At 46.3% G+C, this 25,080-nt stretch overlaps 1 protein-coding gene across 1 annotated transcript in view; it reads left to right on the plus strand.

The window, feature by feature from the left end:
- The first annotated feature begins 203 nt into the window (after nt 1-203).
- Nucleotides 204-25,080, plus strand: part of PPP4R3A (protein phosphatase 4 regulatory subunit 3A) — a 116,596-nt gene continuing 91,719 nt past the window's right edge. Inside the window, exon 1 of the mRNA XM_063948582.1 lies at nt 204-1,036. Coding sequence (XP_063804652.1) covers nt 895-1,036 — 142 coding nt within the window. The 5' untranslated portion in view covers nt 204-894. The remainder of the gene's footprint in view (nt 1,037-25,080) is intronic.

Raw genomic sequence — 25,080 nt, forward strand, 5'->3', positions numbered from 1 at the left:
GCGGCGTTACCCGGTGTCGGATGCTGTGCGGCGTTACCCGGTGTCGGATGCTGTGCGGCGTTACCCGGTGTCGGATACTGTGCGGTGTTACCCTGTCTAATACCTAGGCGTTACCTGGGTTACTGAGGGCATCATGCTGTGACTTGTAGTACCACAGCAGCTGGAGGGCCCCGGGCACTTGTCCCCCGGGGGTTGGCGGCAGGGAGGGGGAGGAGGGAAGATGGCGGCGGCGCTGTGACTGTACACTGGGCCAGGCACGGGCAGAGAGGGCGGGGACACCGGGAGACAGCGGAGAGCAGCGGCCGGGACACTGAGGCACAGGGCCCGGGCTCCTCCTCCCGCCCACAGAAGATACCCGCAGCCCTCCCAGGGATCCCTCCCGCGCTCAGCCCGGGGATTTCTGTCACGAGAGTCCGAGGATCGGGCCCGCGGTCCGGGCTGAGGACGGAAGAAGCAGTTACGGGTGTCAGGAAAGCCCGGGGATCTGGCCTAGCTGGCCGGGGCACGGGTGTAACGAGAGCAGGCTCTTCCAGCCGTGTGCTGGGGGTCCCCAAAGCCCGGAGAGGGGGCTGGGCCGCCAGGAAATCCCGGAGGTCGGGCCCAGTGCACCGGGTAACGGCAATCAGGAAAGCCCGGGGACCGGGCCCTGCTCACCGGCTGCCGGGTGTCAGGAGAGGCCGGGGACCGGGGCCTGCTCACCGGCTGCCGGGTGTCAGGAGAGGCCGGGGACCGGGCCCTTCTCACCGGCTGCCGGGTGTCAGGCGAGGCCGGGGACCGGGGCCTGCTCACCGGCTGCCGGGTGTCAGGCGAGGCCGGGGACCGGGCCCTGCTGAGCGGGGGACGGGTGTCAGGCGAGGCCGGGGATCGGGCCTCCAGCAGCAGCGGGCCGCCAGGATGACTGACACCCGGAGACGGGTGAAGGTGTACACGCTGAATGAGGACCGGCAGTGGGACGACCGGGGCACCGGCCATGTGTCCTCCGGCTACGTGGAGAGGCTGAAGGGCATGTCGCTGCTGGTGAGGGCGGAGAGCGACGGTAAGTGTCCGTGTGTATACATTGTGTATCTGTGTCTGACTGTATACATGTGCATCTGTGTGTGTATACATGTGCATCTGTGTGTGTATACATTGTGTATCCGTGTGTGTGTATACATTGTGTATCTGTGAGTGTGTGTATGTATACATGTGTATCTGTGTCTGACTCTGTATACATGTGTATCTGTGTGTGTGTGTATACATTGTGTATCTGTGTGTATGTATACATGTGTATCTGTGTGTGTATGTATCATTGTGTATCTGTGTGTATGTATCATTGTGTATCTGTGTGTATGTCTACATTGTGTATCTGTGTGTATGTATACATTGTGTATCTGTGTATGTATCATTGTGTATCTGTGTGTATGTATCATTGTGTATCTGTGTGTATGTATACATTGTGTATCTGTGTGTATGTATACATTGTGTATCTGTGTGTATGTATACATTGTGTATCTGTGTATGTATCATTGTGTATCTGTGTGTATGTATACATTGTGTATCTGTGTGTCTATCTGTGTGTGTGTGTGTGTATGTATCATTGTGTATCTGTGTGTGTATGTATACATTGTGTGTGTGTGTGTGTGTGTGTGTATGTATGTATACATTGTGTATCTGTGTATGTATGTATACATTGTGTATCTGTGTGTGTATGTCTACATTGTGTATCTGTGTGTGTATGTCTACATTGTGTATCTGTGTGTATGTCTACATTGTGTATCTGTGTGTGTATGTCTACATTGTGTATCTGTGTGTATGTCTACATTGTGTATGTGTATGTATACATTGTGTATCTGTGTGTGTATGTATACATTGTGTATCTGTGTATACATGTGTATCTGTGTGTGTGTGTGTGTGTGTGTGTGTGTGTGTGTGTACATGTGTATCTGTGTTTATCTCTGTGTATGTATACATGTGTATCTGTGTGTATGTATACATTGTGTACGTGTGTGTATACATGTGTATCTGTGTATGTATCATTGTGTATCTGTGTGTATGTATACATTGTGTATCTGTGTATGTATCATTGTGTATCTGTGTGTATGTATCATTGTGTATCTGTGTGTGTATGTATACATTGTGTGTGTATCTGTGTATGTATACATTGTGTATCTGTGTATGTATGTATACATTGTGTATCTGTGTATGTCTACATTGTGTATCTGTGTGTATGTCTACATTGTGTATCTGTGTGTATGTCTACATTGTGTATCTGTGTGTGTATGTATACATTGTGTAGGTGTGTGTATACATGTGTATCTGTGTATGTATCATTGTGTATCTGTGTGTATGTATACATTGTGTATCTGTGTATGTATCATTGTGTATCTGTGTGTATGTATCATTGTGTATCTGTGTGTGTATGTATACATTGTGTGTGTATCTGTGTATGTATACATTGTGTATCTGTGTATGTATGTATACATTGTGTATCTGTGTATGTCTACATTGTGTATCTGTGTGTGTATGTCTACATTGTGTATCTGTGTGTGTATGTATACATTGTGTAGGTGTGTGTATACATTGTGTATCTGTGTATACATGTGTATCTGTGTGTGTGTGTGTACATGTGTATCTGTGTTTATCTCTGTGTATGTATACATGTGTATCTGTGTGTGTATGTATACATTGTGTACGTGTGTGTATGTATCATTGTGTATCTGTGTGTGTACATTGTGTATCTGTGTCTGTATACATGTGTATCAGTGTGTATCTGTGTGTGTACATGTGTATCTGTGTGTACATGTGTATCTCTGTGTGTGTGTGTGTATGTATACATTGTGTAGGTGTGTGTGTGTATACATGTGTATGTATACATTGTGTAGGTGTGTATGTTTACATTGTGTATCTGTGTGTATGTATACATTGTGTATCTGTGTGTGTATGTATACATTGTGTATCTGTGTGTGTGTATGTATACATTGTGTATCTGTATACATTGTGTATCTGTGTGTGTATGTATACATTGTGTATCTGTGTGTATGTATACATTGTGTATCTGTGTGTGTGTGTGTGTGTGTGTGTGTGTACATGTGTATCTGTGTGTGTACATGTGTATCTGTGTGTGTGTATACATGTATCTGTGTGTGTGTGTGTGTGTGTATACATGTATCTGTGTGTGTATACGTGTGTGTGTGTGTGTGTGTGTGTGTGTGTATCTATCTGTGTGTGTGTATGTATCATTGTGTATCTGTGTGTGTATCTGTGTAGGTGTGTGTGTGTATATACATTGTGTATATGTGTATGTATACATGTGTATCTGTGTGTGTATATACGTTGTGTATCTGTGTGTATGTATACGTGTGTGTGTGTGTGTGTGTATACATGTGTATCTGTGTATGTATCATTGTGTATCTGTGTGTGTGTACATTATGTATCTGTGTCTGTATACATGTGTATCAGTGTGTATCTGTGTGTGTACATGTGTATCTCTGTGTGTGTGTGTATGTATACATTGTGTATCAGTGTGTATCTGTGTGTGTGTGTACATGTGTATCTGTTTATCTCTGTGTGTATGTATACATGTGTATCTTTGTGTGTATGAATACATTGTGTAGGTGTGTGTGTATGTATACATTGTGTAGGTGTGTGTATACATTGTGTATCTGTGTGTGTGTACATGTGTATCTCTGTGTGTATGTATACATTGTGTATCTGTGTGTATACATGTGTATCTGTGTGTGTACATGTGTATCTGTGTTTATCTCTGTGTATGTATACATGTGTATCTGTGTGTGTATGTATACATGTGTATCTGTGTGTGTGTATGTATATATTGTGTAGGTGTGTGTGTATACATTGTGTAGGTGTGTGTATACATGTGTATCTGTGTGTGTGTATACATTGTGTAGGTGTGTGTATACATGTGTATCTGTGTGTGTATGTATACATTGTGTACGTGTGTGTATACATGTGTATCTGTGTATGTATCATTGTGTATCTGTGTGTGTATACATTGTGTATCTGTGTCTGTATACATGTGTATCAGTGTGTATCTGTGTGTGTGTGTACATGTGTATCTCTGTGTGTGTGTATGTATACATTGTGTATCTGTGTGTGTGTATGTATACATTGTGTAGGTGTGTGTATACATGTGTATTTGTGTGTGTGTATGTATACATTGTGTAGGTGTGTGTATACATGTGTATCTGTGTGTGTATGTATACATTGTGTAGGTGTGTGTGTGTATACATGTGTATCTGTGTGTGTATGTATACATTGTGTAGGTGTGTGTGTGTATCTGTGTGTGTATGTATGTATACATTGGGGTCGATTCAATTCGGCAATTTAAGAATAGCGCCGGGAATTAGCTCCCGACGCTATTCAATTCAGCTAAAGTTAAGTTGGCGAAAGCCCGTTCTCGCCGACTTAACAGGTAGTTTTGTCGGGAGAACGGGCATTCTCCGCTTTAACTACCCGCGGCGATGCTGATTCCCGACAGAATCAGCCGCGCGGCAGCATTTCTCTAACGTCCTAGTGGATGCTGGGAACTCCGTAAGGACCATGGGGAATAGCGGGCTCCGAAGGAGGCTGGGCACTCTAGAAAGATCTTAGACTACCTGGTGTGCACTGGCTCCTCCCACTATGACCCTCCTCCAAGCCTCAGTTAGATTTCGTGCCCGGCCGAGGTTGGATGCACACTAGGGGCTCTCCTGAGCTCTTAGAAAGTTATAGTCTTAGAATTTGTTCTTTTCAGTGAGACCTGCTGGCAACAGGCTCACTGCAGCGAGGGACTAAGGGGAGAAGAAGCGAACTCGCCTGCTTGCAGCCGGATTGGGCTTCTTAGGCTACTGGACACCATTAGCTCCAGAGGGATCGACCGCAGGCCCAGCCTTGATGTTCGGTCCCGGAGCCGCGCCGCCGTCCCCCTTACAGAGCCAGAAGCAAGAAGAAAATGAAGTGTGTGAAAACCGTGGGTTCCCCCGTTAAGAAACTGGTAATTTATAAAAAGTTACTGATGGCGTACCCTTTCCCGCCAGGAGGATAAGTTACGCTGGGAGATATCCCCTAGGGTGGATAAGGCGCTCACACGTTTGTCAAAAAAGGTGGCACTGCCGTCTTAGGATACGGCCACTTTAATAGGTACCTGTTGATAAAAAACAGGAGGCTATCCTGAAGTCTGTATTTACACACTCAGGTACTAGACTGAGACCTGCAGATAGTGCTGCTGCAGCGTGGTTGGTGACCCTGTCAAACAGGGATAATAGTTGGCAAACATAAAAACATATTAAAGACGTTGTCTTATATATGGGGGATGCACAGAGGGATATTTTGCCGGCTGGCATCCAAAATAAATGTAATGTCCATTCTGTCAGGAGGGTATTAGAGACCTGTCACTGGACAGGTGATGCTGACTTAAAAAGCGCATAGAGAGCCTTATAAGGGTGAGGAATTATTTGGGGATGGTCTCTGGGACCTCGTATCCACAGCAACTGCTGGGAAGAAATAATTTTACCTCAGGTTTCCTCACAGAAAAAGGTACAGTCCTTTCGGCTTCAGAAAAGCAAGCGGGTCAAATGGCGCTTCCTTTCTGTACAGAGACAAGGGTAGAGGGAAAAAGCTGCACCAGTCAGCCTGTTCCCAGAATCAAGATTCTTCCCCCGCCTCCTGTGAGTACACACCATGACGCGGGTGCTCCACAGGTGTAGCCAGGTACGGTGGGGGGCCGCCTCAAAAATTTCAGCAATTAGTGGGCTCGCTCACAGGTGGATCCCTGTTTCTTCCAAGTAGTATTTCAGGGGTACAAGCTGGAATTAGAGATGTCTCCCCCCAGCCGTTTCCTAAAATATGCCTTGCTGACAACTCCCTCAGGCAGGGAGGCTGTGCTAGAGGCAATTAATAAGCGGTATTCCCAGCAGGTAATACTCAAGGTGCCCCTACTTCAACAAGGACGGGGTTACTATTCCACACGGGTTGGGGTACCGAAACCGCATGGTTCGGTGTGACCCATTTTATATTAAAATCCTTGAACATAAAAAAAAAAAAAAAAAAAAAAATTCAAGTTCAAGATGGAATCGCTCAGGGCGGTTATTGCAAGCCTGGACGAGGGGGATTACATGGTATCCCGGGACATCAAGGATGCTTACCTGCATGTCCCCATTTACCATCCTCGCCAGGAGTACCTCAGATTTGTGGTACAGGATTACCATTACCAAGTCCAGACACTGCCGTTTGGACTGTACATGGCACCGAGGGTGTTTTATCAAGGTAATGGCCGAAATGATGATACTCCTTCAAAAAAAAGGGAGTTGTAATTATCCCGTATTTGGACAATCTCGTTATAAGGGCGAGGTCCAAGGAGCAGTTGGTAGTCGGGGTAGCACTATTTTGGAAAGTGCTACAACAGCATAGGTGGATTCTAAACAGTCCAAAGTCACAGCTGGTTCCTATGACACGTCTACTGTTCCTGGGGATGGTTCTGGACATAAACCAGAAATAGTGTTTCTCCCGGAGGAGAAAGCCAAGGAGTTGTCATCTCTAGTCAGAGACCTCCTGAAACCAAAATAGGTAGCGGTGCATCATTGCACGCGAGTCCTGGGAAAAATGGTAGCTTCTTACGAAGCAATCCCATTAGGCAGGTTCCATACAAGAACTTTTCAGAGGGACCTGTTGGACAAGTGGTCCGGATCGCATCTTCCGATGCATAGGCTGATAACCCTGTCTTCAAGGACCAGGGTATCTCTACTGTGGTGGCTGCAGAGTGCCCATCTTCAAGAGGGCCGCAGGTTCGGCATACAGGACTAGGTCCTAGTGACCATGGATTCCAGCCTTTGAGGCTGGGGGGCAGTCACATAGGGAAGAAACTTCCAGGGACTTTGGTCAAGTCAGGTTATTTCCCTACACATAAATATTCTGGATCTGAGGGCCATTTAAAATGCCCTGAGGCCAGCAAGGCCTCTGCTTCAAAACCAGCCGGTACTGATCCAATCAGACAACATCACGGCAGTCGCCCATGTAATCAACAGGGCGGCACAAAAAGCAGGATGGCGATGGCAGAAGCCACAAGGATTCTCCGATAGGCGGAAAATCATGTGTTAGCACTGTCAGCAGTGTTCATTCCCGGAGTGGACAACTGGGAAGCAGATCTTCTCAACAGACACGACCTCCACCCGGGAGAATGGGGACTTCCTCCAGAAGTCTTCCAATAGGATTGTACACCATTGGGAAAGGCCACAGGTGGACATGATGGCGTCCGCCTTAACAAAAAGCTATAAAAGATATTGCTCCAGGTCAAGGGACCCTCAGGCGATAGCTATGGACGCTCTGGTAACACCGTGGGTGTACCAGTCGGTTTAGGTGTTCTCCCCTCTGCCTCTCATACCAAAGGTACTGAGAATAATAAGAAGGCGAGGAGTAAGAACGATACTCGTGGATGGCCAAGAAGAGCTTGGTACCCAGAACTTCAAGAATTTATATCAGAGGACCCATGGCCTCTGCCACTCAGTCAGGACCTGCGGCAGCAGGGGCCCTGTCTGTTCCAAGACTTACCGCGGCTGCGTTTGACGGCATGGCGGTTGAACGCCGGATCCTGAAGGAAAAGGGCATTCCGGAGGAAGTAATTCCTACGCTTACTAAAGCCAGGAAAGAGGTTACAGCAACTCATTATCACCGCATATGGCGAAAATATGTTGCATGGTATGAGGCCGAAAGGGCCCCAACAGAGGAATTTCAACTAGGTCGATTTCTGCATTTCCTGCAAGCAGGAGTGACTATGGGCCTTAAATTGGGTTCCATTAAGGTACAGATCTCGGCTCTGTCGATTTTCTTTCAAAAAAGAACTCGCTTCAGTACCTGAAGTTCAGACATTTATAAAAGGAGTGCTGCATAGTCAGCCCCCGTTTGTGCCTCCTGTGGCACCTTGGGATCTCAACGTGGTGTTGAGTTTTCTTAAAATCACATTGGTTTGAACCACTAAAAACCGTGGATCTGAAATATCTCACATGGAAGGTGGTTATGTTATTGGCCTTGGCTTCTGCCAGGCGAGTATCAGAATTGGCGGCTTTGTCTTGTAAAAGCCCTTATTTGATTTTCCATATGGATAGGGCAGAATTGAGGACTCGTCCCCAGTTTCTCCCTAAGGTGGTGTCAGCGTTTCACCTGAACCAGCCTATTTGGTGCCTGCGGCTACTAAGGATTTGGAGGACTCCAAGTTGCTAGACGTTGTCAGGGCCCTGAAAATATATGTTTCCAGGACGGCTGGAGTCAGAAAATCTGACTCGCTGTTTATCCTATATGCACCCAACAAGCTGGGTGCTCCTGCTCCTAAGCAGACTATTGCTCGTTGGATTTGTAGTACAATTCAGCTTGCACATACTGTGGCAGGCCTGCCACAGCCAAAATCTGTCAATGCCCATTCCACAAGGAAGGTGGGCTCATCTTGGGCGGCTGCCCGAGGGGTCTCGGCTTTACAACTTTGCCGAGCAGCTACTTGGTCAGGGGCAAACACGTTTGCAAAATTCTACAAATTGGATACCCTGGCTGAGGAGGACCTGGAGTTCTCTCATTCGGTGCTGCAGAGTCATCCGCACTCTCCCGCCCGTTTGGGAGCTTTGGTATAATCCCCATGGTCCTTACGGAGTTCCCAGCATCCACTAGGACGTTAGAGAAAATAAGAATTTACTCACCGGTAATTCTATTTCTCGTAGTCCGTAGTGGATGCTGGGCGCCCATCCCAAGTGCGGTTTATCTGCATTACTTGTACATAGTTGTTGTTAACTAAATCGGGTTACTGTTGAGCCATCTGTTGAGAGGCTCTATTGTTTCATACTGTTAACTGTGTTTCATATCACGAGTTGTACGGTGTGATTGGTGTGGCTGGTATGAGTCTTACCCGGGATTCAAAATCCTTCCTTATTGTGTACGCTCGTCCGGGCACAGTACCTAACTGAGGCTTGGAGGAGGGTCATAGTGGGAGGAGCCAGTGCACACCAGGTAGTCTAAGATCTTTCTAGAGTGCCCAGCCTCCTTCGGAGCCCGCTATTCCCCATGGTCCTTACGGAGTTCCCAGCATCCACTACGGACTACGAGAAATAGAATTACCGGTGAGTAAATTCTTATTTTTTGTCTGTTTGAGCCGAAATTCACCTTGTAGCACACTGAATGAGCCGAAATTCACCTTGTAACACACTGAATGAGCCGAAATTCACATTGTACCACACTGAATGAGCCGAAATTCACATTGTACCACACTGAATGAGCCGAAATTCACCTTGTAGCACACTGAATGAGCCGAAATTCACATTGTACCACACTGAATGAGCCGAAATTCACATTGTACCACACTGAATGAGCCGACATTCACATTGTAGCACACTGAATGAGCCGACATTCACATTGTAGCACACTGAATGAGCCGACATTCACCTTGTAGCACACTGAATGAGCCGACATTCACCTTGTAGCACACTGAATGAGCCGACATTCACATTGTAGCACACTGAATGAGCCGACATTCACATTGTAGCACACTGAATAAGCCGACATTCACATTGTAGCACAATGAATGAGCCGAAATTCACCTTGTAGCACACTGAATGAGCCGACATTAACATTGTAGCACACTGAATGAGCCGAAATTCACATTGTAGCACACTGAATGAGCCGAAATTCACCTTGTACCACACTGAATGAGCCGAAATTCATCTTGTAGCACACTGAATGAGCCGAAATTCACATTGTACCACACTGAATGAGGCGACATTCACCTTGTAGCACACTGAATGAGCCGACATTCACCTTGTAGCACACTGAATGAGCCGACATTCACCTTGTAGCACACTGAATGAGCCGAAATTCACCTTGTAGCACACTGAATGAGCCGAAATTCACCTTGTAGCACACTGAATGAGCTGAAATTCACCTTGTAGCACACTGAATGAGCCGAAATTCACATTGTACCACACTGAATGAGGCGACATTCACCTTGTAGCACACTGAATGAGCCGACATTCACATTGTAGCACACTGAATGAGCCGACATTCACATTGTAGCACACTGAATGAGCCGACATTCACCTTGTAGCACACTGAATGAGCAGACATTCACCTTGTAGCACACTGAATGAGCCGACATTCACCTTGTACCACACTGAATGAGCCGAAATTCACCTTGTAGCACACTGAATGAGCCGGAATTCACCTTGTAGCACACTGAATGAGCCGAAATTCACCTTGTAGCACACCGAATGAGCCGAAATTCACCTTGTAGCACACTGAATGAGCCGAAATTCACCTTGTAGCACACTGAATGAGCCGAAATTCACCTTGTAGCACACTGAATGAGCCGAAATTCACCTTGTAGCACACTGAATGAGCCGAAATTCACCTTGTAGCACACTGAATGAGCCGAAATTCACCTTGTAGCACACTGAATGATCCGACAGTCACATTGTAGCACACTGAATGAGCCGACAGTCACATTGTAGCACACTGAATGAGCCGATAGTCACATTGTAGCACAATGAATGAGCCGACATTAACATTGTAGCACACTGAATGAGCCGACATTAACATTGTAGCACACTGAATGAGCCGACATTCACCTTGTAGCACACTGAATGAGCCGACATTCACCTTGTAGCACACTGAATGAGCCGAAATTCACCTTGTAGCACACTGAATGAGCCGACAGTCACATTGTAGCACACTGATTGAGCCGACAGTCACATTGTAGCACACTGAATGAGCCGACATTCACATTGTAGCACACTGAATGAGCCGACAGTCACATTGTAGCACACTGAATGAGCCGACAGTCACATTGTAGCACACTGAATGAGCCGACATTAACATTGTAGCACACTGAATGAGCCGACATTCACCTTGTAACACACTGAATGAGCCGAAATTCACCTTGTAGCACACTGAATGAGCCGACAGTCACATTGTAGCACACTGAATGAGCCGACAGTCACATTGTAGCACACTGAATGAGCCGACAGTCACATTGTAGCACACTGAATGAGCCGACATTCACATTGTAGCACACTGAATGAGCCGACATTCACATTGTAGCACACTGAATGAGCCGACATTCACATTGTAGCACACTGAATGAGCCGACATTCACATTGTAGCACACTGAATGAGCCGACATTCACATTGTAGCACACTGAATGAGCCGAAATTCACCTTGTAGCACACTGAATGAGCCGACATTAACATTGTAGCACACTGAATGAGCCGAAATTCACATTGTAGCACACTGAATGAGCCGAAATTCACCTTGTACCACACTGAATGAGCCGAAATTCATCTTGTAGCACACTGAATGAGCCGAAATTCACATTGTACCACACTGAATGAGGCGACATTCACCTTGTAGCACACTGAATGAGCCGACATTCACATTGTAGCACACTGAATGAGCCGACATTCACATTGTAGCACACTGAATGAGCCGACATTCACATTGTAGCACACTGAATGAGCCGACATTCACCTTGTAGCACACTGAATGAGCAGACATTCACCTTGTAGCACACTGAATGAGCCGACATTCACCTTGTACCACACTGAATGAGCCGAAATTCACCTTGTAGCACACTGAATGAGCCGAAATTCACCTTGTACCACACTGAATGAGCCGAAATTCACCTTGTAGCACACTGAATGAGCTGAAATTCACCTTGTAGCACACTGAATGAGCTGAAATTCACCTTGTAGCACACTGAATGAGCTGAAATTCACCTTGTAGCACACTGAATGAGCTGAAATTCACCTTGTAGCACACTGAATGAGCCGAAATTCACCTTGTAGCACACTGAATGAGCCGAAATTCACCTTGTAGCACACTGAATGAGCCGAAATTCACCTTGTAGCACACTGAATGAGCCGAAATTCACCTTGTAGCACACTGAATGAGCCGAAATTCACCTTGTAGCACACTGAATGAGCCGACATTAACATTGTAGCACACTGAATGAGCCGACATTAACATTGTAGCACACTGAATGAGCCGACATTCACCTTGTAACACACTGAATGAGCCGAAATTCACCTTGTAGCACACTGAATGAGCCGAAATTCACCTTGTAGCACACTGAATGAGCCGACAGTCACATTGTAGCACACTGAATGAGCCGACAGTCACATTGTAGCACACTGAATGAGCCGACAGTCACATTGTAGCACACTGAATGAGCCGAAATTCACCTTGTAGCACACTGAATGAGCCGAAATTCACCTTGTAGCACACTGAATGAGCCGAAATTCACCTTGTAGCACACTGAATGAGCCGACATTAACATTGTAGCACACTGAATGAGCCGACATTCACCTTGTAACACACTGAATGAGCCGAAATTCACCTTGTAGCACACTGAATGAGCCGAAATTCACCTTGTAGCACACTGAATGAGCCGAAATTCACCTTGTAGCACACTGAATGAGCCGACAGTCACATTGTAGCACACTGAATGAGCCGACATTCACCTTGTAGCACACTGAATGAGCCGGAATTCACATTGTAGCACACTGAATGAGCTGAAATTGTGACAGCAGGGACAGCCAGAGTGACGACAGGGAGAGAGAGACAGTGACGACAGGGAGAGAGAGACAGTGACGACAGGGAGAGAGAGACAGTGACGACAGGGAGAGAGAGACAGTGACGACAGGGGGAGGGAGTGACGACAGGGGGAGGGAGTGACGACAGGGAGAGAGTGACGACAGGGACAACAGGGAGAGTGACGACAGGGAGAGACAGTGACGACAGGGAGAGAGGCAGGGGGAGAGAGAGTGACGACAGTGACGACAGGGAGAGTGACGACGGAGAGAGTGACGACATTGACGACAGGGAGAGAGTGACGACAGTGACGACAGGGAGAGTGACGACAGAGACAGTGACGACAGAGAGAGACGGGGGAGAGAGTGATGACAGTGACGACAGAGGGAGAGTGACGACTGTGACGACAGGGAGGGTGACGACAGGAACAGCAGGGAGAGAGGTGACAGCAGGGGAACATTACCTTATTTGATGCTGGCAGCAGTGACTTGGTGCCGGCCGGCTGGTGAGCGGGAGCAGCGGGCGAATGGTGAGAGGCGGGCGGCTGGCAGCGGTGAGCGGCTGTGAGCTAATACAGCGCTCTACATAGCCGCCGGCCACCGCGCAGGGACGGGGAGCACCATGTGCAGCAGGATGGCCACTTCCCTCGCCTCCTGCTGCACTTTCTGGGCTCATTTCCGGGTCAGTGGAAGAAGTGGCGGTATACCATACCGCCGTATACCGCCCCACTTCGACCACTGTGTGTGTGTGTGTATGGTAACATGTGTATCTGTGTGTGTGTATACATGTGTATCTGTGTGTGTGTATGTATACATGTGTATCTGTGTGTATGTATACATTGTGTATCTGTGTGTGTATACATGTGTATCTGTGTGTGTATGTATACATGTGCATCTGTGTGTGTGTGTATGTATACATGTGTATCTGTGTGTATGTATACATTGTGTATCTGTGTGTGTGTGTGTGTGTGTGTATGTATACATGTGTATCTGTGTGTATGGTAACATGTGTATCTGTGTGTGTATGTATACATGTGTATCTGTGTGTATGTATACATTGTTTATCTGTGTGTGTGTGTGTGTGTGTATACATGTGTATCTCTGTGTGTGTGTGTGTGTATACATGTGTATCTTTGTGTATGTATACATTGTGTATCTGTGTGTATACATGTGTATCTGTGTGTGTGTGTGTGTGTGTATACATGTGTATCTGTGTGTATGTATACATTGTGTAGGTGTGTGTGTATATACATTGTGTATCTGTGTGTGTACATGTGTATGTATACATGTATATCTGTGTGTGTATGTATACATTGTGTAGGTGTGTGTATACATTGTGTATCTGTATGTATACATGTGTATCTGTGTGTATGTATACATTATGTATCTGTGTATGTATACATTGTGTATCTGTGTATGTATACATGTGTATCTGTGTGTGTATGTATACATTGTGTATCTGTGTGTATACAGGTGTGTGTGTGTGTATATACATTGTGTACCTGTGTGTATGTATACATGTGTTTGTGTGTGTGTGTGTATACATATGTATCTGTGTGTGTATGTATAATTGTGTGTCTGTGTGTATACATGTGTATCTCTGTGTGTGTATACATGTGTATCTCTGTGTGTATACATGTGTGTATGTATACATGTGTAGGTGTGTGTATGTATACATGTGTATCTGTGTGTGTGTGTGTATACATTGTGTATGTGTGTGTGTGTATACATATTTATCTCTGTGTATACATGTGTATCTCTGTGTGTATGTATACATGTGTATCTGTGTGTATACAGGTGTGTATGTATACATGTGTAGGTGTGTGTATGTATACATGTGTATCTGTGTGTGTATACATGTGTATCTGTGTGTGTATACATGTGTGTGTATACATGTGTATCTGTGTGTGTATGTATACATGTGTATCTGTGTGTGTGTGTATGTATACATGTGTGTGTGTGTGTGTATCTCTGTGTATGTATACATTGTGTTGGTGTGTGTATACATTGTGTATCTGTGTGTATGTATACATGTGTAGGTGTGTGTATACGTGTGTGTATACATTGTGTATATACATTGTGTCTGTGTGTATGTATACATGTGTATCTTTGTGTATCATTTTGTATCTGTGTGTGTATGTATACATTGTGTATCTGAGTATACATGTGTGTGTATACATTGTGTATCTGTGTGTATGTATACATTGTGTAGGTGTGTGTATACATGTGTAGTTGTGTGTATGTATACATTGTGTAGGTTTGTGTATACATGTGTATCTGTGTGTGTATACATGTGTATCTGTGTGTGTGTGTGTGTGTGTGTATACATTGTGTAGGTTTGTGTATACATGCGTATCTGTGTGTATACATGTGTAGGTGTGTGTGTGTGTGTGTGTGTGTGTGTATGTATACATGTGTATCTGTGTGTGTGTGTATACATGTGTAGGTGTATGTATACATGTGTATCTGTGTGTGTATGTATACATTGTGTATCTGTGTGTATATGTGTGTGTGTGTGTGTGTGTGTATATATACATTGTGTTTCTGTGTTGTATATACATTGTGTCTGTGTGTATGTATACATGTGTATCTGTGTGTATGTATACATTGTGTAGGTGTGTATACATGTGTATCTGTGTGTATGTATACATTGTGTAGGTGTGTGTATACATGTGTATCTGTGTGTATGTATACATTGTGTAGGTGTGTGTATACATGTGTATCTGTGTGTATGTATACATTGTGTAGGTGTGTGTATACATGTGTATCTGTGTGTGTGTATGTATACATTGTGTAGGTGTATGTATACATGTGTATCTGTGTGTGTATGTATCATTGTGTATCTGTGTGTTTATACATGTGTATGTATACATTGTGTAGGTGTGTGTATACATGTGTATCTGTGTGTGTATGTATTCCTTGTGTAGGTGTATGTATACATGTGTATCTGTGTGTGTGTATCTGTGTGTGTATACATGTGTATCTGTGTGTATGTATACATTGTGTAGGTGTGTGTATACATGTGTATCTGTGTGTATGTATACATTGTGTAGGTGTGTGTGTGTATACATGTGTATCTGTGTGTATGTATACATTGTGTAGGTGTGTGTATACATGTGTATCTGTGTGTGTATGTATACATTGTGTAGGTGTGTGTATACATGTGTATCTGTGTGTGTATGTATACATTGTGTAGGTGTGTGTATACATGTGTATCTGTGTGTGTGTGTATGTATACATTGTGTAGGTGTGTGTGTATACATGTGTATCTGTGTGTGTATGTATACATTGTGTAGGTGTGTGTGTATACATGTGTATCTGTGTGTGTATGTATACATTGTGTAGGTGTGTGTATGTATACATTGTGTAGGTGTGTGTATACATGTGTATCTGTGTGTGTATGTATACATGTGTATCTGTGTGTGTATGTATACATTGTGTAGTTGTGTGTATACATTGTGTTTCTGTGTGTGTATACATGTATATCTGTGTGTGTATGTATACATTGTGTAGGTGTGTGTATACATGTGTATCTGTGTGTGTAGGTGTGTGTATACATGTGTATCTGTGTGTGTATGTATACATGTGTATCTGTGTGTATGTATACATTGTGTGGTTGTGTGTATACATTGTGTATCTGTGTGTGTATGTATACATTGTGTAGGTGTGTGTATACATGTGTATCATAGAAACATAGAATTTGACGGCAGATAAGAACCACTTGGCCCATCTAGTCTGCACCCTTTTTTTTTTATCCTTTAGGTAATCTCAACCCTTTTTGAACCTTAATTCTTTGTAAGGATATTCATATGCCTATCCCAAGCATGTTTAAATTGCTCTACAGTCTTAGCCTCTACCACCTCTGATGGGAGACTATTCCACTTATCCACTACCCTTTCTGTGAAGTAATTTTTCCTTAAATTTCCCCTGAACCTTCCCCCCTCCAGTCTCAGTGTATGTCCTCGAGTTCTAATACTTCTCTTCCTTTGAAGAATGTTTCCCTCCTGAACTTTGTTAAGACCCTTGATATATTTGAAAGTTTCTATCATGTCTCCCCTTTCCCTTCTCTGCTCCAAACTATACATGTTAAGATCTTTTAGCCTTTCCGGGTACGTTTTGTGATGTAGGCCATGCACCATTTTAGTTGCCCTTCTTTGTACACTCTCTAATGTATTTATATCCTTCTGGAGATATGGTCTCCAGAACTGGACACAGTATTCCAGATGGGGCCTTACCAATGACCTATACAGTGGCATTATCACTTCTTTTTTCCTGCTACTGATTCCTCTCCCTATGCAACCAAGCATCTGACTTGCCTTTCTCATTGCTTTGTTGCATTGCTTTCCTGCCTTCAAGTCACTTGAAATAGTGACTCCTAAATCCCTTTCCTCCTCAGTAGTTTCCATTATAGTACCCTTGATACTATATTTAGCCTTTGGGTTTTTGAGACCCAAGTGCATGATTTTGCATTTTTTAGCATTAAACTGTAGTTGCCACGTTCTTGACCATTTCTCAAGCCTAGCTAGGTCATCAATCATTTGTTTTACCCCTCCCGGTGTGTCTACCCTGTTGCATATCTTTGTATCATCTGCAAAAAGGCATACCTTCCCTTCAATACCATCTGCAATGTCACCAACAAAGATATTAAAGAGAACTGGACCAAGTACAGATCCCTGGGGTACTCCACTGGTAACATTTCCCTCCATAGATTGCACTCCATTAACTACAACTGTCTGTTTCCTATCCTGCAACCAGGTTCTTATCCACTGTTTTATAATCCACCCCCACGCTTTCAAGTTTATTTAGCAGTCTGCGATGTGGGACAGTGTCAAATGCCTTACTAAAGTCTAGATATGCTACATCTACAGCTCCCCCTTGATCTATTATTTTCGTCACAGAGTCAAAAAAGTCAATAAGATTTGTTTGGCATGATCTACCACCAGTAAATCCATGCTGTTTTGGATCCTGTAAGTGGTTTGATTTAAGTTATACCACAACTCTTTCTTTTCTCTATCGTCCTAAGTGGATGCTGGGGTTCCTGAAAGGACCATGGGGAATAGCGGCTCCGCAGGAGACAGGGCACAAAAGTAAAGCTTCTACAGGTCAGGTGGTGTGTACTGGCTCCTCCCCCTATGACCCTCCTCCAGACTCCAGTTAGATTTTTGTGCCCGGCCGAGAAGGGTGCAATTCTAGGTGGCTCTCATAAAGAGCTGCTTAGAGAGTTTAGCTTAGGTTTTTTATTTTACAGTGATTCCTGCTGGCAACAGGATCACTGCAACGAGGGACAGAGGGGAGAAGAAGTGAACTCACCTGCGTGCAGGATGGATTGGCTTCTTGGCTACTGGACATGAAGCTCCAGAGGGACGATCACAGGTACAGCCTGGATGGTCACCGGAGCCACGCCGCCGGCCCCCTCACAGATGCTGAAGCAAGAAGAGGTCCAGAATCGGCGGCTGAAGACTCCTGCAGTCTTCTTAAGGTAGCGCACAGCACTGCAGCTGTGCGCCATTTTCCTCTCAGCACACTTCACACGGCAGTCACTGAGGGTGCAGGGCGCTGGGGGGGGGGCGCCCTGGGAGGCAAATGAAAACCTTTAAAAAGGCTAAAAATACCTCACATATAGCCCCAGAGGCTATATGGAGATATTTACCCCTGCCTAAATGTACTAAATAGCGGGAGACGAGCCCGCCGAAAAAGGGGCGGGGCCTATCTCCTCAGCACACGGCGCCATTTTCTGTCACAGCTCCGCTGGTCAGGAAGGCTCCCAGGTCTCTCCCCTGCACTGCACTACAGAAACAGGGTATAACAGAGAGGGGGGGCAAAATAAATGGCAATATATTAATATAAAAGCAGCTATAAGGGAGCACTTAATCATAAGGCTATCCCTGTCATATATAGCGCTTTTTGGTGTGTGCTGGCAGACTCTCCCTCTGTCTCCCCAAAGGGCTAGTGGGTCCTGTCTTCGTATAGAGCATTCCCTGTGTGTCTGCTGTGTGTCGGTACGTGTGTGTCGACATGTATGAGGACGTTATTGGTGTGGAGGCGGAGCAATTGCCAAATATGAGGATGTCACCTCCTAGGGGGTCGACACCAGAATGGATGCCTTTATTTGTGGAATTACGGGATAGCGTCAACTCGCTTAAGCAGTCGTTTGCCGACATGAGGCGGCCGGACACTCAATTAGTGCCTGTCCAGGCGCCTCAAACACCGTCAGGGGCTGTAAAACGCCCCTTGCCTCAGTCGGTCGACACAGACCCAGACACAGGCACTGATTCCGGTGGTGAAGGTGACGAATCAACCGTATTTTCCAGTAGGGCCACACGTTATATGATTTTGGCAATAAAGGAGATGTTACATTTAGCTGATACTACAGGTACCACTAAACAGGGTATTATGTGGGGTGTGAAAAAACTACCAGTAGTTTTTACCGAATCAGAAGAATTAAATGACGTGTGTGATGAAGCGTGGGGTGCCCCGATAAAAAACTGCTAATTTCAAAGAAGTTATTGGCTTTATACCCTTTCCCGCCAGAGGTTAGGGAGCGCTGGGAAACACCTCCTAGGGTGGACAAAGCGCTAACACGCTTATCAAAACAAGTGGCGTTACCCTCTCCTGAGACGGCCGCACTTAAAGATCCATCAGATAGGAGGATGGAAAATATCCAAAAAGGTATATACACACATGCAGGTGTTATACTACGACCAGCTATTGCGACTGCCTGGATGTGCAGTGCTGGGGTAGTTTGGTCAGAGTCCCTGATCGAAAATATTGATACCCTGGACAGGGACAATATTTTACTGTCGTTAGAACAAATAAAGGATGCATTTCTTTATATGCGTGATGCACAGAGAGATATCTGCACACTGGCATCACGGGTAAGTGCTATGTCCATTTCGGCCAGAAGAGCTTTATGGACACGACAGTGGACAGGCGATGCGTAGAGGAGTTATTTGGGGTCGGTCTATCGGATTTGGTGGCCACGGCTACGGCCGGGAAATCCACCTTTCTACCTCAAGTCACTCCCCAACAGAAAAAGGCACCGACCTTTCAACCGCAGCCCTTTCGTTCCTTTAAAAATAAGAGAGCAAAGGGCTATTCATATCTGCCACGAGGCAGAGGACGAGGGAAGAGACAGCAACAGGCAGCTCCTTCCCAGGAACAGAAGCCCTCCCCGGCTTCTACAAAAGCCTCAGCATGACGCTGGGGCTTCGCAAGCGGACTCGGGGGCGATAGGCGGTCGTCTCAAGAATTACAGCGCGCAGTGGGCTCACTCGCAGGTAAATCCCTGGATCCTGCAGATAATATCTCAGGGGTACAGGTTGAAATTAGAGACAGAGCCACCTCGCCGTTTCCTGAAGTCTGCTTTACCAACGTCCCCCTCAGAAAGGGAGACGGTTTTGGAAGACATTCACAAGCTGTATTCTCAGCAGGTGATAGTCAAGGTACCTCTTCTACAACAAGGGAAGGGGTATTATTCCACTCTTTTTGTGGTACCGAAGCCGGATGGCTCGGTAAGGCCTATTCTAAATCTGAAGTCCTTGAACCTGTACATAAAGAAGTTCAAGTTCAAGATGGAGTCACTCAGAGCAGTGATAGCGAACCTGGAAGAAGGGGACTTTATGGTATCCTTGGACATCAAGGATGCGTATCTCCACGTTCCAATTACCCCTCACACCAGGGGTACCTCAGGTTCGTTGTACAAAACTGTCACTATCAGTTTCAGACGCTGCCGTTTGGTTTGTCCACGGCACCTCGGGTCTTTACAAAGGTAATGGCCGAGATAATATTTCTTCTTCGAAGAAAAGGCGTATTAATTATCCCATACTTGGACGATCTCCTAATAAGGGCAAGGTCCAGAGAACAGCTAGAGATGGGTTTAGCACTATCTCAAGAGGTGCTAAAGCAGCACGGATGGATTCTGAATATTCCAAAATCCCAATTAATGCCGACAACTCGTCTGCTGTTCCTGGGGAGGATTCTGGACACAGTTCAGAAAAAGGTTTTTCTTCCCGAAGAAAAAGCCAAGGAGTTATCTGACCTGGTCAGGAACCTCCTAAAACCAGGAAAGGTGTCTGTACATCAATGCACAAGAGTCCTGGGAAAAAATGGTAGCTTCTTACGAAGCAATCCCTTTCGGCAGATTCCATGCAAAGGGATCTGTTGGACAAATGGTCAGGGTCGCATCTTCAGATGCACCTGCGGATAACCCTGTCGCCGAGGACAAGGGTATCCCGTCTGTGGTGGTTGCAGGAGGCTCATCTATTGGAGGGCCGCAGATTCGGCATGCAGGATTGGATCCTGGTGACCACGGATGCCAGCCTGAGAGGCTGGGGAGCAGTCACACAGGGAAGAAATTTCCAGGGAGTGTGGTCGAGCCTGAAAAAGTCTCTTCACATAAGCATTCTGGAACTAAGAGCAATCTACAATGCTCTAAGCCAGGCGGAACCTCTGCTTCAAGGAAGACCGGTGTTGATCCAGTCGGACAACATCACGGCAATCGCCCATGTAAACAGACAGGGCGGCACAAGAAGCAGGAGGGCAATGGCAGAAGCTGCCAGGATCCTTCGCTGGGCGGAGAATCACGTGATAGCACTGTCAGCAGTATTCATCCCGGGCGTGGACAACTGGGAAGCAGAATTCCTCAGCAGACACGACCTTCACCCGGGAGAGTGGGGACTTCATCCAGAAGTTTTCCACATGCTATTAAACCGTTGGGTAAAACCAATGGTGGACATGATGGCGTCTCGCCTCAACAAAACACTGGACAGGTATTGCGCCAGGTCAAGAGATCCGCAGGCAATAGCTGTGGACGCGCTGGTAACACCTTGGGTGTACCAGTCGGTATATGTTTTTCCTCCTCTGCCTCTCATACCAAAGGTATTGAGGATTATACGGCAAAGAGGAGTAAGACTAGTGGCTCCGGATTGGCCAAGAAGGACTTGGTACCCGGAACTTCAAGAGATGGTCACGGACGATCCGTGGCCTCTACTTCTGAGAAGGGACCTGCTTCAGCAGGGTCCTTGTCTTTTTCAAGACTTACCGCGGCTGCGTTTGACGGCATGGCGTTTGAATGCCAGATCCTAAAAGGAAAAGGCATTCCAGAAGAAGTCATTCCTACCTTGATAAAGGCAAGGAAGGAAGTCACCGCGAAGCATTATCGCCGTATTTGGCGAAAATATGTTGCGTGGTGCGAGCAGCGGAGTGCTCCGATGGAGGAATTTCAACTGGGTCGTTTTCCTACATTTCCTGCAATCAGGATTGTCTGTGGGTCTCAAATTGGGATCTATTAAGGTTCAAATTTCGGCCCTATCAATATTCTTCCAAAAAGAATTGGCCTCAGTCCCTGAGGTCCAGATTTTTATCAAAGGAGTACTGCATATACAGCCTCCTGTGGTGCCTAAGGTGGCACCGTGGGATCTAAATGTAGTTTTAGATTTCCTCAAATCCAATTGGTTTGAACCACTAAAGAATGTGGATTTGAAATATCTCACATGGAAAGTGACTATGTTACTGGCCCTGGCTTCGGCCGGGAGAGTATCTGAACTGGCGGCTTTGTTTTATAAAAGCCCTTATTTAATTTTCCATTCGACATAGGGCAGAGCTGCGGACGCGTCCGCATTTTCTCCCTAAGGTGGTATCAGCGTTTCACCTGAACCAGCCTATTGTAGTGCCTGCGGCTACAGACGACTTGAAGGACTCCAAGTTGTTGGACGTTGTCAGAGCCTTAAAAATATACATTTAAAGGACGGCTGGAGTCAGAAAATCTGACTCGCTGTTTATACTGTATGCACCCAACAAGTTGGGTGCACCTGCTTCTAAGCAGTCGATTGCTCGTTGGATTTGTAACAAAATTCAACTTGTACATTCTGTGGCAGGCCTGCCACAGCCTAAATCTGTTAAGGCCCATTCCGCAAGGAAGGTGGGCTCATCTTGGGCGGCTGCCCGAGGGGTCTCGGCATTACAACTCTGCCGAGCAGCTACGTGGTCAGGGGAGAACACGTTTGTAAATTTTTACAAATTTGATACCCTGGCAAAGGAGGACCTGGAGTTCTCTCATTCGGTGCTGCAGAGTCATCCGCACTCTCCCGCCCGTTTGGGAGCTTTGGTATAATCCCCATGGTCCTTTCAGGAACCCCAGCATCCACTTAGGACGATAGAGAAAATAAGAATTTACTTACCGATAATTCTATTTCTCGGAGTCCGTAGTGGATGCTGGGCGCCCATCCCAAGTGCGGATTATCTGCAATACTTGTACATAGTTATTGTTAACTAATTCGGGTTATTGTTTAGGAAGCCATCTTTCAGAGGCTCCTCTGTTATCATACTGTTAACTGGGTTTAGATCACAAGTTGTACGGTGTGATTGGTGTGGCTGGTATGAGTCTTACCCGGGATTCAAAATCCTCCCTTATTGTGTACGCTCGTCCGGGCACAGTACCTAACTGGAGTCTGGAGGAGGGTCATAGGGGGAGGAGCCAGTACACACCACCTGACCTGTAGAAGCTTTACTTTTGTGCCCTGTCTCCTGCGGAGCCGCTATTCCCCATGGTCCTTTCAGGAACCCCAGCATCCACTACGGACTCCGAGAAATAGAATTATCGGTAAGTAAATTCTTATTTTAATAGTTTTTCCATTACTTTCCCCACTACTGATGTAAGGCTTACTGGTCTGTAGTTACTTGCTTCTTCCTTGCTTCCACTTTTGTGCAGTGGAACTACATTTGCTCTTTTCCAGTCCTCTGGAATGGCAGCTGTATTTAGTGACTGGTTAAATAATTCTGTTAACGGTGTAACCAGCACATCTTTTAGCTCTTTGAGTATCCTTGGGTGTATCCCATCTGGTCCCATTGATTTATCCACTTTTAGTTGTGAAAGTTCTGTTAGGACCTTCTCTTCTGTAAATGTACTTTCATCTACCTTATTTTTATGAATGTCCTTGCAACTTAACTGTGGCCCCATCCCTTCTTCTGTAGTAAATACTGAGCAAAAATAATTATTTAGGTGATCTGCTATTGCCTTGTCTCCCTCCACCAAATTCTCACTCTCTGTCTTAAGTCTTATTATTCCTCCATTTGATTTTCTCCTTTCACTTATATACTTAAAAAAAAGTTTTGCGGGGGCGTGGCCTGGCTGGCAATGGGAGAGGAAGCACTCCCTAGGAGCTCCTGCAAACTGGCCAACATAAATAAAAAAAACAACTCTATTTAGTATCCTGGTGCCCCCTGCACTTACCCCACTGCCTCTGCCTACATCAACCCGACCAGGGGAAGCGTGCTGCGGAGTCGGAGGGCGGCCTTGGCTGCCCTTGCGGATTGTGGCCTTCCCCCTCCTGTGAAACCGGGGCCTCGATTTCGCCGCCTCGCGGGGCCGGGCTCCGGAGCTACTCGCGGGACTTGGGACCCTCATCTCCTCCCCTCCGGACCGTTGGCAGCGGCTTGTGGTGGCCTCATCCCTCCTGCGGACCCCTCCGGCGGAGCTGTGCAGCAGCTGAAGCGGGCCTGCGGCCCCCCTGCTACCTCCGGCCGCCGCGGCCTAACACGCGCCCAGAAGCCGGGACCTCGAGTTCGGGGAAGACCCGGCCGTGAGCTCCGGGATCGGAACGCGGCCGCGACGGGCTCCCCGACACCCCGGATCACCCCCACATGCGAGGCTGGACACTCTTAAGCACCTCCAAAGAGCCTCTGTGCCACAAGCAGCCCCACAAGGGATAAAAGAGGGGAAAGGAGCAGCCCTATAAGTGCTGCGGTGGCCATCTTGGATTCCTGGAGATTTAGCTGGAGAAGGCTGAGCACACCTGCAGCTCTAGGAATCTCTACAGCACATCCAAAAAGGCTGCATTACCTTTAGCACCCAACCATCCTGGAATATTGTGAGTGCCTGCTGCTGCCACAGCACTCATTTCTCATTTGCACCCCTGCTCCATAGAAGCCCACGACAGGAACCCAGAGTCACCATTTTACTTTCTGGCACTCAGCCAGGGTAAAGATAACCCGCACTATACCACACACTCCTCACCCCCGCAGGAGTACAGATTCTATTTACACTACCGCCAGTATCGGCGAAGGCTATGGAAGTGCTTTAATACCACCCAAGTGCGCCCGGGCCACTGAATAGGGGATCGAACCGCGATCTGCCCCGACGTCGGAGTTGGCGCCTGGAAGAGTCATGGCCTCAGCGTTATGATATTCGGATCCGCACATCCCAGACCTAACCTTAAGATGACTCTCAAGATGATTTAACGCAAAATAATAAAATACTACATGTGCCATAGCCAAATGATCAGACCCCATATATAATACTCTGGCACCCTACCCCCCCAGCTCCGCGGTTGGAGGATCGGATCTGACCGGATTACCTGTTCATTAAACGGACTCGGGCCTGTGTCCCCCCAGCAATAATTTTTCCTTCCTTTTTCTTTTTTACCCCCACTCCTACCCTACCTCTTATGGATATAAGCCACTATGTCCAAAAACAAAAAAGCATCGCAAGCTCCGACTAACTTCTTTGGGTCAAAGTCCAAGGGCTCACAGAACCCCACCATGGCC

Source organism: Pseudophryne corroboree, chromosome 12, assembly GCF_028390025.1.
Source record: "Pseudophryne corroboree isolate aPseCor3 chromosome 12, aPseCor3.hap2, whole genome shotgun sequence".
NCBI classification, from domain to species: Eukaryota; Metazoa; Chordata; class Amphibia; order Anura; family Myobatrachidae; genus Pseudophryne; species Pseudophryne corroboree.